Source organism: Carlito syrichta, unplaced genomic scaffold, assembly GCF_000164805.1.
Source record: "Carlito syrichta isolate Samal-C Ts95f unplaced genomic scaffold, Tarsius_syrichta-2.0.1 Scaffold303358, whole genome shotgun sequence".
NCBI lineage: Eukaryota > Metazoa > Chordata > Mammalia > Primates > Tarsiidae > Carlito > Carlito syrichta.
In genome coordinates this window covers 55,704-69,461 of record NW_007247454.1, presented here as the reverse complement: position 1 = coordinate 69,461, position 13,758 = coordinate 55,704, and the positions used below count along the sequence as shown (strand labels likewise).

At 44.2% G+C, this 13,758-nt stretch overlaps 1 protein-coding gene across 2 annotated transcripts in view; it reads left to right on the top strand.

Moving 5' to 3' along the window:
- The window catches only part of DIS3L (DIS3 like exosome 3'-5' exoribonuclease), a 37,766-nt gene that overhangs the window by 15,339 nt on the left and 8,669 nt on the right, over nucleotides 1-13,758 (top strand). Inside the window, exons 5-10 of one of the 2 annotated variants that reach the window (XM_008058473.1) lie at nucleotides 4,066-4,242; nucleotides 5,855-5,933; nucleotides 7,626-7,805; nucleotides 8,438-8,607; nucleotides 9,667-9,828; nucleotides 13,032-13,279. In XM_008058473.1, the coding sequence (XP_008056664.1) occupies nucleotides 4,066-4,242; nucleotides 5,855-5,933; nucleotides 7,626-7,805; nucleotides 8,438-8,607; nucleotides 9,667-9,828; nucleotides 13,032-13,279 (1,016 nt within the window). Of the gene's footprint in view, nucleotides 1-4,065; nucleotides 4,243-5,854; nucleotides 5,934-7,625; nucleotides 7,806-8,437; nucleotides 8,608-9,666; nucleotides 9,829-13,031; nucleotides 13,280-13,758 lie in introns of those variants that run through there. The other variant, XM_021712560.1, reaches the window with a different exon arrangement.

Here is a 13,758-nt window from a genome sequence, read left to right as displayed (position 1 = left end):
GTATCTATGCCATGTACTATTCTTCGTGCCATTTAATTCTTGCAACAACCCTGTGAGGTGGGTATTAACACCCATCTTACTGATAAGGAAACAGAAGCACAGAAAGGCTGAACCACATGGGAGCAAATGATAGAGCTATGATCAAAATCCAGGCCATATCTAAAGATTCAACACAATTTCCATTAAGTTACCAACATCATTCTTCTCAGATCTGGAAACCACAATACAGAAATTCATATGGAAACATAAACGACCACGAATAGCCAAAACAGTCCTTAGCAAGAGAAACAAAGCAGGAGGTATCACACTTTCAGACTTCAAACTCTACTATAAAGCTACAGTAATCAAAACAGCTTGGTATTGGTATAAAAACAGGCACATAGACCAATGGAACAGGATAGAGATTCCAGAAGCCAAGCCTCAATTCCTCAACCAACTCATCTTTGACAAAACCTCCAACAAAAGCCTACTGGGGAGAGGAAAACCTATTCAGTAAATGGTGCTGGGAAAACTGGCTGACCACATGCCTAAGACTGAAACAGGACCCCTACCTATCACCATACACAAAAATTAACTCTAAATGGATCAAAGATCTAAACGTAAAACCTCAAACTATAAGAATCTTAGAAAACGCAGGAGACACCCTTATGGAAATTAGAACTGGCAACAAATTCCTATCCGGAACCCTAAACCCAAAACCGTAAGAAATAAGATAAAGCCGGGCTCAGTGGCTCAGCCTGTAATCTCGCGCCTTTGGGAGGCTGAGGTGAGTGGATTGCCTGAGCCCGCGGGTTCGAGACCCACCTGGGCAGCGAGACCTCATCTCTACAATAAATCAAAAAATCAGCCGGGCGTGGTAGCGCATACCTGTAATTCTGGCTACTCGGAAGGCTGAGACGGAAGGATCGCCGGAGCCCAGCAGGCGAGGCTGCGGTGGCTGGAAGTGGCCACTGCACTCCAGTCTGGGTGACCGAGTGAGACTCCAACTCCAAAAAAAAAAAGAAATAAGATAGACGAGTGGGACCTCATCAAATTAACGAGCTTCAACAAAGCAAAAGAAACCATCAAGAGAGCAGGGAGATAACTCACAGAATGGAAAAAAAAATTTGTCAACTGTATATCTGACAAAGGCCTAACATCTAGGATCTATAAGGAACTCAAACGCACCAAAAGGAAAAAACAAACAGTCCCTTTAAAAAGTGGGCAAAAGCTGGACTCGGTGGCTCAGCCAGTAATCCCACGCTTTGGGAGGCTGAGGTGAGTGGATTGCCAGAGCCCGCAGGTTCAAGACCCGCCTGGGCAACTTGGCGAGACCTCATCTCTACAATAAATTAAAAAAAAAAATTAGCCAGGCATGGTAGCGCGTGCCTGTAGTTCCAGCTACTTGGAAGGCTGAGGTGGAAGGATCACCAGAGCCCAGCAGGTCGAGGCTGCAGTGGCCGGGAGTGGCCACTGCACTCCAGTCTAGGCAACAGAGTGAGACTCCAAGTAAAAAAAAAAATGTGGGCAAAAGACATGAATAGACACTTCTCAAAAGAAGATATACGGGCAGCCAACAGACACATGAAAAAGTGTTCAGACCATTCATCACCAGATAAATGCAAATCAAAACCACACTGAGATACCACCTAACTCCTGTAAGAATGGCCATCATTAATAAAACAAACAACAACAGATGCTGGTGAGGATGTGGAGAAAAAGGAACACTTCTACACTGCTGGTGGGAATGCCAACTTGTACAACCTCTCTGGAAAACAGTCTGGAGATTTCTGAAAGAACTAGAAATTGACCTTCCATATGATCCAGCAACTCCCCTATTGGGAATATACCCGGAAGAACTCAAATTATTCTACAAAGAAGATACCTGCACACGAATGTTTATTGCAGCTCTATTCATAATAGCAAAAACATGGAACCAACCATGTTGCCTATCAAAACTGGACTGGATAAAAAAGATGTAGTGGCCAGGCTCAGTGGCTCAGCTTGTAATCCTAGCACTTTGGGAGGCCGACGTGAGTGGATTGCCTGAGCCCGCAGGTTCGAGACCTGCCTGGGCAACTTGACTAGACCTCATCTCTATAACAAATCAAAAAAATTAGCCAGGCATGGTAGCACGCACCTGTAGTTCCAGCTACTTGGAAGGCTGAGGCGGAAGGATCGCCGGAGCCCAGCAGGTCGAGGCTTCAGTGGCCAGAAGTGGCCACTGCACTCCAGTCTGGGCGACAGAGCGAGACTCCAACTCCAAAAAAAAAAAAAAGATATGGTACATATACACAATGGAATATTATGCAGCTATAAAGAACGACAAATATATGGACTTTGCAGCAACCTGGCTGGATTTGGAATCGATCATACTCAATGATTTATCACAGAAACAAAAAAGCAGCGTTCCTTATGTTCTCACTCATAAGAGGACCTTGAACAATTATAATTCTATAAGAAAGCAATTGGCAGTAATGGGAAACTGTTGGCGGGATGGAATTGGCAGTTGGGGGAAACTGCTAGGGCAGGGAGGGGCATACCTCATTAACAGGGGTACCTGCATGATCAATGATTGTATACCTAATCCTGAATTGTATCCCACATCTTTACATTAAAAATTTTTTTTAAAAATCCAGGCCATATGACAATAAGCTTCTGGCCGTTGTACACCTGCCTCACAAGTGACTTACCTGAATATACACACAATCACAAGCCGTTTTCAACGCCAGGCTTGTGTTTTAACTGTTCTTTACCCTCCCCAGCTGAGAGTATTCACAGGGGCAAACAACACATGGAAAGGTACAACGTGCTATTACTTATGTGAAGGTTCTTGGTCACTCAGGACAGGTGACTTTGTCAATGACAGTACTTTGGGCTGTCTGGGCAGCATAGTTCTTCTTGTCTCTTGGTACCTATGTGAGAGCAGGGTGAGTATTAATCTTCTCTCAGTGGATTACCAATCTGTCTGCCCAGTGGGTCCATCAGGGGTCCACTGGCTGATAACATTTTTTTGCAGAACCAAAATGAGGTCCTTCCATACCCTGTCAGTTTACAGAAGTTGAGTTGGGTTTTGAATTGTAGATTCCATAAGGGTTCCCAGGTGTGTGTATTGCTAAAGATGTGCCAATAGAATTTTCTTGGCCCTGCTATAAAAGTATTCTAGCATGCCAGAGGATTCCAGGAGTACTGGATATTAATGGCAGTGTCACTTGTTTTTTCTGTTGCAATATATCATGTCTTGTTCCTGCAGAGGACAGTTGACTAAAATTACATTTTTCTACTTTTTGTGAAAATTACTTTTCTGTGTAGTCCTGTGGTATACTACAGTTTAATTTTGTATAGCCTTTCTCAAGAAAAACTATGTGACCAAGGGCCTCATAGAGGTGAATGATGATAGAAAAAAGAGACGTTGTGGAGCTCAGATGAGATGGAAGTCCAGAATTCTCTATGGGGATGTGAAGGGAGACAGAGAAGAGCCAAGACCATAGGTCCTTCTTGGAGAGGGTCTTGGAGAGAACAGAAGTTTGGTGTTTATCAGTGACAAGTGGCCATGGAATTGGCACACTGCTGTCAGTGCAGACAGAATTTCTGGAAGGACTAGAGAGAAAAGAAACCATTTGAACAGGACCCTAAAATTGAGAGAAACGTTTGAGCTAACATTAAGGATAATTTACTTTCTTCTCAACTTGAGACAAAAACGTGCTAGACTCTACCTTAGATTAAAGCCAAGTTAGGTCACATATAAGAAGACCAGAATGTGCACCCAAAGCATTTCCTCTTGAGCTCCACAGGCCACTTTCCACAGCAGTGAGGTACACATGGACAGGCCATCTGGGCATGTACACGTGTGCAGGGTTGGAGAGAGGTTTGGAAGTGCAGAGTAACCAGGAGGTGGATGGCCTTGTGAGGCCACCTGCAAGCCCCAGAGTCTAAGGAGATGGTCAAAAGCGCTCAGACAGGTTGTACCCATTTCTCACTTCTTCAGAGCTGCAGCCAGCTGTCCCTGTCAGGACTTGGTAGCAGTGCTAAAGTGAGGAGTCACCATCTTATGACCATATTTCTCTGTTGCTTTATTAAATACAGAATTACCTGGACAACTTTTGGCCTGACCTGAAGGCTGCCCATGAGCTCTGCGATTCAATCCTTCAGTCTCGACGGGAGAGGGAGAGGGAGAGCCAGGAGAGCCACAGGAAAGAGTACCCGGAGCACCTCCCCTTGGAAGTGCTGGAAGCAGGGATTAAGTCCGGACGCTACATCCAGGTGTGGGAGTTGGGACCAGCCAGGGTGTTTCTTTTCTTCTTTCCTGGCCTCCCGTTCTGGGACTCTCACTTCACAGGCAGCAGAAGACAAGTGGAGGCAGACAGGACCATCTGCATCTGAAGGCTATGGAGTCATTCCTCCCGTGGACACAGCTGTCCGGTGATCTCAGTTGTGTTGCATACTTAGCATCACACAGCAGAGGGTGGAGGCTGCCTTGTGAATACCTCTCATGGATTTTTGAGTCAAGATCTGGGGTCTTGGCAACATCATAAAATGGGTGAAATATAGCTTCTTTACATTTTGCCCTTTTCTTGCTCCTTTCAAGGCCTCCTTTGTGAATCCTACACCAGGACCTAGAACCCATTTGCTCTCAGGGCTAGGGGAGGTAATCAGATCACATTTGTATTCAGATTTCAGCAGATTTACCTAGGTTCATTTGTGTACGTGTGTACATGTGGCTCTATGCAGTTTTACTATATGCATAGTCTTGTGTAGCCACCACCATAATCAAAATGCAGAAAAGTGGTACTGTGGATTTTATACTTCTTTTTTTGTTTTGTTTTGTTGTTTTGGTTTTTTGTTTGTTTGTTTGTTTTGAGTTGGAGTCTCACTCTGTCGCCCAGACTGGAGTGCAGTGGCCGCTCCCGGCCACCGCAGCCTCGACCTGCTGGGCTCCAGCGATCCTTCCGCCTCAGCCTTCCAAGTAGCCGGAATTACAGGCGCACACTACCATGCCCGGCTAATTTTTTGATTTATTGTAGAGATGAGGTCTTGCCTGCCCAGGCAGGTCTCGAACCCGCGGGCTCAGGCAATCCACTCACCTCAGCCTCCCAAAGGCGCGGGATTACAGGCTGAGCCACCGAGCCCAGCTGGATTTTATACTTCTAATAGGAAACTCAGGAGATGTTTATTAGCCAGAGTCCCTCCCTAAAATATGGCTATTTTAAATAACTGTATCTAGAAAGGCTAATGTTTCCCACTTGGTGGTAAAGTTTCTGAGAGGTGGCATTCCTGGGAGGATATTTTGATTTATAGGAGGTGTTTTTTGTTTGTTTTGTTTTGAGTAGGAGTCTTACTCTGCTGCCCAGGCTAGAGTGCAGTGGCATGCTCATGGCCACCACAGCCTCAACTTACTGGGCTTAGACCATCTTTCTGCTTCAGCCTTACAAGTAGCTGGATCTACAGGTGTGCGCCACCACGCCCGACTGATTTTTTATTTATTGTAGAGACAGGGTCTTGCCATGTTGCCCAGGCTGTTCTCTAACCTGCGGGCTCAGGCGATCCTCTCGCCTCCGCCTCCCAAAGTGCTGGGATTACAGGTGTGAGCCACTGTGCCCAGCTGTAGGTTTTCTAAAGACTGCTTGTCACTGAGGCAAAACAGATCCTGGTACTTCGAACATTTGGCATGCTAGGAGTAGTTCAAAATAAGTCTTTTCTCGGGAGAAAAGAAACCTTAGTAGTGAATATTATTCCTAAAGAAAGAGATCACAAGCCTTGTAAGAACCTTATTGTAGGAATGTTTTTATATGGTTTTAAAAACTGGACATTTTGGAGGTAAACCAGGCAGAAAAGGAATTTTTTTTCACATTGATTTTTTAAATTATGATTTTAGGGAATTCTGAATGTCAACAAACACAGAGCACAAGTAGAAGCTTTTGTTCGACTTCAAGGAGCCAGCAGTAAAGATTCAGGTTCAGTATAAACCTTACATAAACTTTCATGCTACTTTCTAATTCTGCCTTGAAGGTGCTGTGTCATATATGCCCACATACATAGGATGTGTGGGATGGTGGGGTTTTTCCCCCCTAGCTTTTTGTCTTTATGTTCTGATTTTATTGTAATAAACTATAACACAGAGAAGCAAAGTGACCTGTCCAAGGTCACACATCCGGCAAGTAGTGACCAGAGCTTGCAGCCAGGTGTGAGACAGTGGTTCTCAGACATGACTGTGCTGCTTCAAGGTGCTATATCGCCTTGTTGGAATAATTTTTTTAAGTAATAAAAATTTTTTACATGTGCAAGTTGTATGATAATGGAATGTAGTTATTGGTTCTGTAATGACAGGGTGAAAAAAATCCCTGCTAGTCAAGGGAGCGTGACTGGTTGGAAAAGAATGAGAATCGCTGTCAATTCTACAGGCCTGTGGTCATCAGCCCGCTGACCCTCCCCACCTGTGTAGGAGCCTAGAGGTATTTGACAATTTCAGAATAGGCTCCCTAGTTGCATGCAGGGAACTAGCACCTTCTTAAAAGGTGGTTAGCTGGAAACATTTTTGTTTGAGTTGGGGATCTCACTCTGTTGCCCTGGCTGAAGTGCAGTGGCATTATCATGGCTCACCATAGCTTTGACCTCCAGTGTTGAAGGGATCCTCCTTCCCCAGCCTCCCAAATAGCTGGGACTACAGATGCATGCCACCACACCTGGTTATTTTTAAAAAAATTTGGAGCCGGGCTCGGTGGCTCAGCCTGTAATCCTGCACCTTTGGGAGGCAGAGGAGAGTGGATTGCCTGAGTCCACGGGGTCGAGACCTGCCTGGGCAACTTGGCGAGACCTCATCTCTACAATAAATCAAAAATTAGCTGGGCGTGGTAGCGTGTGCCTGTAGTTCCAGCTACTTGGAAGGCTGAGGCGGAAGGATCACCAGAGTCCAGCAGGTCGAGGCTGCGGTGGCCGGGAGCGGCCACTGCACTCTAGTCTGGATGACAGAGTGAGACTCCAACTCAAAAAAAAAAAAAAAAATTTTTTTTGGTAAAAATGAGGTCTTGCGGCCGGGTTCAGTGGCTCAGCCTGTAATCCGAGCACTTTGGGAGGCTGACACTAGTGGATTACCTGAGCCCGCAGGTTTGAGACCAGTCCAGGCACCTTGACAAGACCTCGTCTCTACAGTAAAATAAAAAAATTAGCCAGGTGTGATAGTGCATACCTGTAGTTCCAGCTACTTGAATGACTGAAGCAGAAGAATCACTAGAGCCCAGCAGATAAATGCTGTGGTGGTCGTGAGTGTGCTACCACTCCAACCTGGGCGACAGAGTGAGACTCCAACTCACACACACACACACATACACACACACAAAAGCTCTCTCTGTATTGCCTAGGGTGTTCTCAAACTCCTGGGCTCAATGCGATCCTTCCACTTCATCCTCCCAAGGTGTTGGGATTACAGGTGTGAGTCACTATCCAGTTGAGTTTTTTTTTAAGATGGTTGAAGGTGGTCCTTACAAAAGCACATTAAACGATAATGACATGATGGCAGCATTTCTTCCTTCCTGACCTGGAAAGAAGAAGCTTTTGTTGGTTAGACTACAGGTGTGTCATGTTTGGATGCTTCACTGGGGTGGCCTTCCTTGGCTTCATGGGGTATTTCTGTGCTGCCCCAAACACAGGTCTGTTGAGCGACATCTTAATACACGGGATGAAGGCGCGAAATCGCTCGATTCATGGTGACGTGGTAGTCGTAGAACTGCTCCCTAGAAATGAATGGAAAGGGAGGACTGCAGCACTGTCTGAGAATGACGGAGATGACAAGGCCTTGGGCGAGTCCCCAAGTGAACCCATGCCCACAGGTGAGGCCACGTCCATGGGTAAGTCCACACCCACAGTTGAGCCTGTGCCCACAGGCAAGCCTTATATGGGCACTCCCTTCTCTATACTCCTTGTGGAATTGTATTTGTCTTCTCTAACAATCCAGAAATACTGCCCCTAGTTTATTTATTATTTAAGTTGACAAAAATTGTATATATTTATAAGTATAACATGTTTTGATATAGTACATTGTGGTATGACTTAATCTAGTAATTAACATATGTATGGCCTCACATACTTATTTTTGTAGTGAGGACACTTAAAGTCTCCTCTCTCTTTTTTGTTTATTTTTTTGAGTTGGGGTGTCACTCTGTCATCCAGGCTGAAGTGTAGTAGCACGATCACAGCTTACTACAGCCTCAACCTCCTGGGCTCTGACAATCCTCCCACCTTGGCCTCTCTAGTAGCTTGGACTATAGGCATGTGCCATCACATCCAGCTAGTTTTTAAAATAAAATGCAAAGAAGGCAAATCTTAAACACATCTTGATTTGTGTAGATGTACTTGATAAAAAGCATGTTTATATTTCTTGTGAATTTCCTTACTGCTGAGTTGGTCATAATCCAGATAGATGATGTGTAGCCAGTTAACACATTGTTTTGTTTTCTCAAAGGTCGAGTGGTAGGCATCCTTCAGAAGAATTGGCGGGATTATGTGGTGACATTTCCGTCCAAAGAAGAGGTCCAGTCTCAGGGCAAAAATCCTCAGAAAATCCTGGTTACACCCTGGGATTACAGAATTCCCAAAATTCGAATTAGCACCCAACAAGCAGAAGCCCTCCAGGTAGCTGGCATTGTCCTTTCACTGTCCCCTCTGTGTTTGCTAGCCTTAGAACAGGACCAGGAAGCACTGTCAATTCTTTGGTTTAAGAGGAAATAAATTATTGATGGCATCTGGCATTTTAAGACTGTTTTTTAAAAATTCTAAATATATAAGAGTCATCCATTAAGTAGTTCATGGTTAATAAATGCGGGCCAGAGAGAAATTGTCCTAGAAAGAGCTGTGTAGGACAGCCGGGGATCATACATTATCCTGCTGTCCAACACAGAAACTTTCGATAGATTTGCTTTGCCAGCACTAACAAGCTTTCCTCGAGCGAGTGATAGAGAAATATAATCCCTCTGCCCTGGAGGGATGATGCAGTGGTACTTCACAGAATTGATTATCCATGAAGGAATCCAAGAAGGCATAAACAAGAAAGCTAGAAGTTAACCTTTACTCATGGCAAAGTGCCAGTGTTGTCTTGTCAACTCACCTGATGCTTTACAATTTGTAAATGAGATACGGAGCAGCCAGTAACCTGGCTGTTGTACCTCTTACATCTCAAACTCTTATTGCAGGTGCAACTGTTACTCCTTCCAGTTCCATGATTTGCTGGTATTTGGGGGCCATGGAGGTTCAATTTGCACTGATCCCTTCTTCCTCACCAAAGAGTACCTTAAGACTTCAAAAAAATTGAAAGTAACTCCCACACACACAACATGGAGAGAGACTTTCGTTGTAAAACAATGTGGACTGTGCACAATTGGGTTTTTCTCTTGTATTTCAAGTGCCAACTAGAATATATGACATTTGGCTCCCTTCTCTGACTAAAATTTCCAGTGCACACATTTGATGTAGAGAGGTAATGCCTTCTTTCACAGCACTGGGCCCAGCACTTACTTACATCCCATCTGGCAATTTATAATGGGAAGGATGGAAAACACAAGCCTGTCACATGCTCTGATTTGTACACTGGCCACTCTCCCTGGAGCACAGTGCTGTTTATCTTGTTTGTTTGACACTTCTAATCGACCCACTTAACTCCTGAGCTCTGGCTGTTTTCTTTTTCCCTTCGAGCAGGACTTCAGGGTGGTTGTGCGCATCGATTCCTGGGAGTCAACATCCGTGTATCCAAATGGACATTTTGTACGTGTTTTGGGAAGAATTGGAGATCTGGAAGGAGAAATCGCCACCATCCTAGTAGAAAACAGCATTTCAGTTGTACCTTTCTCAGAAGCTCAGGTCAGATTTTCCAGGGGCCTTGGGCCTAGTGACAGATGTTTTCTTTTAGCTTGCGTTATTTTTTTCATCACTAAGAAAGAAAAAAATATTTGTCCCATGTAACAATTCACTGTCTGAAGCACAGCTAATGGAAAATTTTCACTCTTCTGTATTCTGCATTTGGACCAGCTGAAGTCAGCTCCCATGTAGAGTTCATTCTCTACAGACTTGCAGCTCCCTCCTCTTTCTGTTTTCCAACTGGGCTTAAAAATGATAAGTCAGTGTCTTAAAGCCAGTGTGCGTCCATCCCCAGCAGCTACAAGGACACCTAGTTATAGGCCCAGCTTGCTCTACTCCGACCAGAATCATCAACCAGAGGCTGTGTGGAGCCACAGGGAGCAGATTCGAGGATCCATCTATCCTGACCCATGGGCCAAAAGTCATCTCATTATGAGATAGTTCTTATAACCTTCACAGAAAACAAAAGCCCCATAAACACAAAACATTGGCTGTTTCCATCACTTTATGGTCTTTTAAAGTCCTCATAAATCTTGTTTATTATTCTTGCATAGCTATATTCATAGTGTGCATATACTATTTTTTGTTCTGCTTCTTTCACTTAAAATTATTTTTATATATTGACGCAGCCTACTTACTTTTAATAGTTATGGTAAATTACCCTATATATTGATGTGCCCTAGTTTGCCTAAGCATTTCTCAATTGTTCTGGTTAATTTTTCAGTATTATAAAAAATGTTACTTCAAAAAAAATTTTTTTTTTTTTTTGAGTTGGAGTCTTACTCTGTAGCCCAGCCTGGAGTGCAGTGGCCTCTCCCAGCCACCTCAGCCTCGACCTGCTGGGCTCCAGCGATCCTTCCGCCTCAGCCTTCCAAGTAGCTGGAACTACAGGTGCGTGCTACCACACCTGGCTAATTTTTTGATTTTTATTGTAGAGATGAGGTCTTGCCAAGTTGCCCAGGCGGGTCACGAAAAAAAATTTTTTTTTTAGTTGGAGTCTCACTCTGTCACCCAGGTTGGAGTGCAGTAGCACACTCCCGGCCACTGCAGCCTCGACCTGCTGGGCTCCAGTGATCCTTCTGCCTCAGCCTTCCAAGTAGCTGGAATTACAGGCGTATGCTGCCAAGCCCAGCTAATTTTTGATTTGTTGTAGAGACGAGGTCTCACCAAGTTGCCCAGGTGTGTCTCGAACCCACGGGCTCAGGCAGTCCTCTCACCTCAGTCTCCCAAAATGCTGGGATTACAGGCTGAGTCACTGAGTCTGGCCTACTTCAAAAATTTTTATAAACTCTGCTTTTTTATTTATTTTTGGTCATTCTCTTGGAATATAGTCCTTAAAGTAAGATGACCAAGTCAAAGGACGTAAAAGATTTAAAGTAGTTTTGTTATATATTGATAGATTGTTCTCCAGAAAAATTGGACTTGTTTGTGCTGCCATCACAAGTGTATAGGTGTTCTTGTTTTCTTTCTTTCTTCCTTTTTTTTTTTTTTGAGTTGGAGTCTCACTTTGTCACCTAGGCTGGAGTGCAGTGGCATGCTCATGGCCACTCCAGCATCGACCTGCTGAGCTCCAGTGATCCTTCTGCCTCAGCCTTTCAAGCAGCCGGAACTACAGGAATATGCTATCACACCCAGCTAATTATTTATTTATTTACTGTAGAGATAAGGTCTTGCCAAGTTGCCCGGGCTGGTCTCAAACCCACGGGCTCAGGTAGTCCACTTGCGTCGACCTCCCAAAGTGCTGGGGTTATAGGCTGAGCCACCAAGCCAGGCCCTTACTTCCTTTTTTTTGAGTCAGTGTCTCACTCTATCACCCAGACTGAAGTGCGGTGGCATGATCACAGTTCATCGCAGCCTCTTAACTCCTATGTTCAGGCGATCCTTCTACCTCAGCCTCCCAAGTAGCTGGAACTACTACAAGTGCACACCACCACGTCCAGCTACTTTTTAAATTTTTTTGTGGAGACAGGGTCTTACTATGTTACCCAGGCTGGTCATAAACTCCTGGGCCCAAGCAGTACTCCTACCTCAGCCTCCCAGAGTGTTGGGATTACAGGCATGAGCCACTGTACCCAGCAAAAGTGTTATTATTTTCATTATCATTTTTAACAGAATAGGAGCTATCATAACAAAACATTTAGGATATTTTACACTATTAAATTTTTATGTTGAACATTAGTTTCCAGAAATTATTTGTTAACTTTCTTGGCAGTTCTTAGTGAATATGTTAGAATAAAATATAGACTAGACTTCACAGAACTAGAATTTTCTCTTCCCTTTTAGCCTACTTAGCTGCAAATTGATGGCTTAAACAGGCAGTAATGGAGAGAAAATGGCCTAGATTGGTCTTGTTTAAATTGTCTTTAAGAAGTAAACTTTTTTTTCTTTTTTTTTGAGTTGGAGTCTCAACTCTGACACCCAGGCTGGAGTGCAGTGGCACACTCCCGGTCACCACAGCCTCAACTGGCTGGGCTCAGGCAATGTATCCATCTCAGCCTTCCAAGTAGCTGGAACTACAGGCACGTGCCACCATGCCTAGCTAATTTTTTTATTTATTGTAGAGATGAGGTCTTGCCAAGTTTCCCGGGCTGGTCTTGAACCTTCAGGCTCAGGCAATCCTCTCACCTCAGCCTCCCAAAGTGTTGGGGTAAGCTTTTGATATTTGGGACATGTTGTTTTTATTTTCAGGGCTTGACTTAAATTAAAAGGCCAATTACATTTAAACAAATGAATCACTGAAAATGGGGTACATGTTGTACTCTTGCTCCAAGCCACCATAACCAAAGAGACTGGTAAAAGTTTCAAGATGTTTCCCAGCAGAATGTAAGAGTTCTCGAGGTCATGTCTTTTCTGTTGAGACCTGACCCTCCAGTGCCTGGCACAGTACCTGAGACACCTAGGCTCCTAATAAATATATATATATATATATTTGGTTTTATTGTAGAGATGAGGTCTCACCATGTTGCCCAAGCTGGTCTTGAACCCGCGGGCTCAGGCAATCCTCTCACTTTGGTCTCCCAGAGTGCTGGGACTAGAGGCTTGAGCTACCATACCTGGCCTATAAATAATTATTGATCAAAAGACACAAACAGTTTGGTGCAGAAGGCAGTGGGAATGAATGGATTTCTGTGTATCACACTGAGAATATTAGCACATTCTTATAGAAATACGAGGGGCATGAATTGAACACTCAGCCTCTTGTGCAGATGTGTGAGATGCCGGTGAACACGCCTGAACACCCCTGGACAGTGAGTCCTGAGGAGGAACAAGGGCGTAAAGACTTGAGGAAAACACTCCTTGTGTTCAGCATTGACCCCAAAGGCTGCGAAGATGTGGATGACACACTCTCTGTCAGAACCTTGAATGATGGCAACCTGGAACTCGGAGTCCACATTGCAGATGTTACCCACTTTGTGGCACCGAATTCTTACATCGATATTGAAGCTAGGACAAGGTAGAACTCTTTGAAATCAGCACTGGGGTTGTATGTCTGTGACTGTGTATATTGGTCTGTGCTAGTTCCAGGTGTTCAAAACAAATATTTTGTGTTTGTGCAGTTATGAAGATCACTTCCAGGAAAAAAAAGTTGAAGTTCACCCTCCACCCCTTTTCCTTTAGAATAATAGCACCTTGATCTGTTCACCTTCTCCTTTAATATGACCTCTTCAGTTGTTTTTTGTGAGGTGGAGATAGCTGTTAACATTTTCACATAGTGATGTGCTGTTTTACATAAAAGCTGGATCATTACATTCCAGTTTTTCTTATACAGCTAAGATTCATGTCACCTTCTTTCTTACATCAGTGGAAGAGTGTTCAGCCAAGGTGGCTTCTGGAGAGGAGTGGCCGTGGGGGCTGTTCTGTCACTAGCTGGCAACAGCCCTGAGGGTTGGAGCTGGGGGTCTGGACATTTAACTCCTTTTTTTTTTTTTTTTT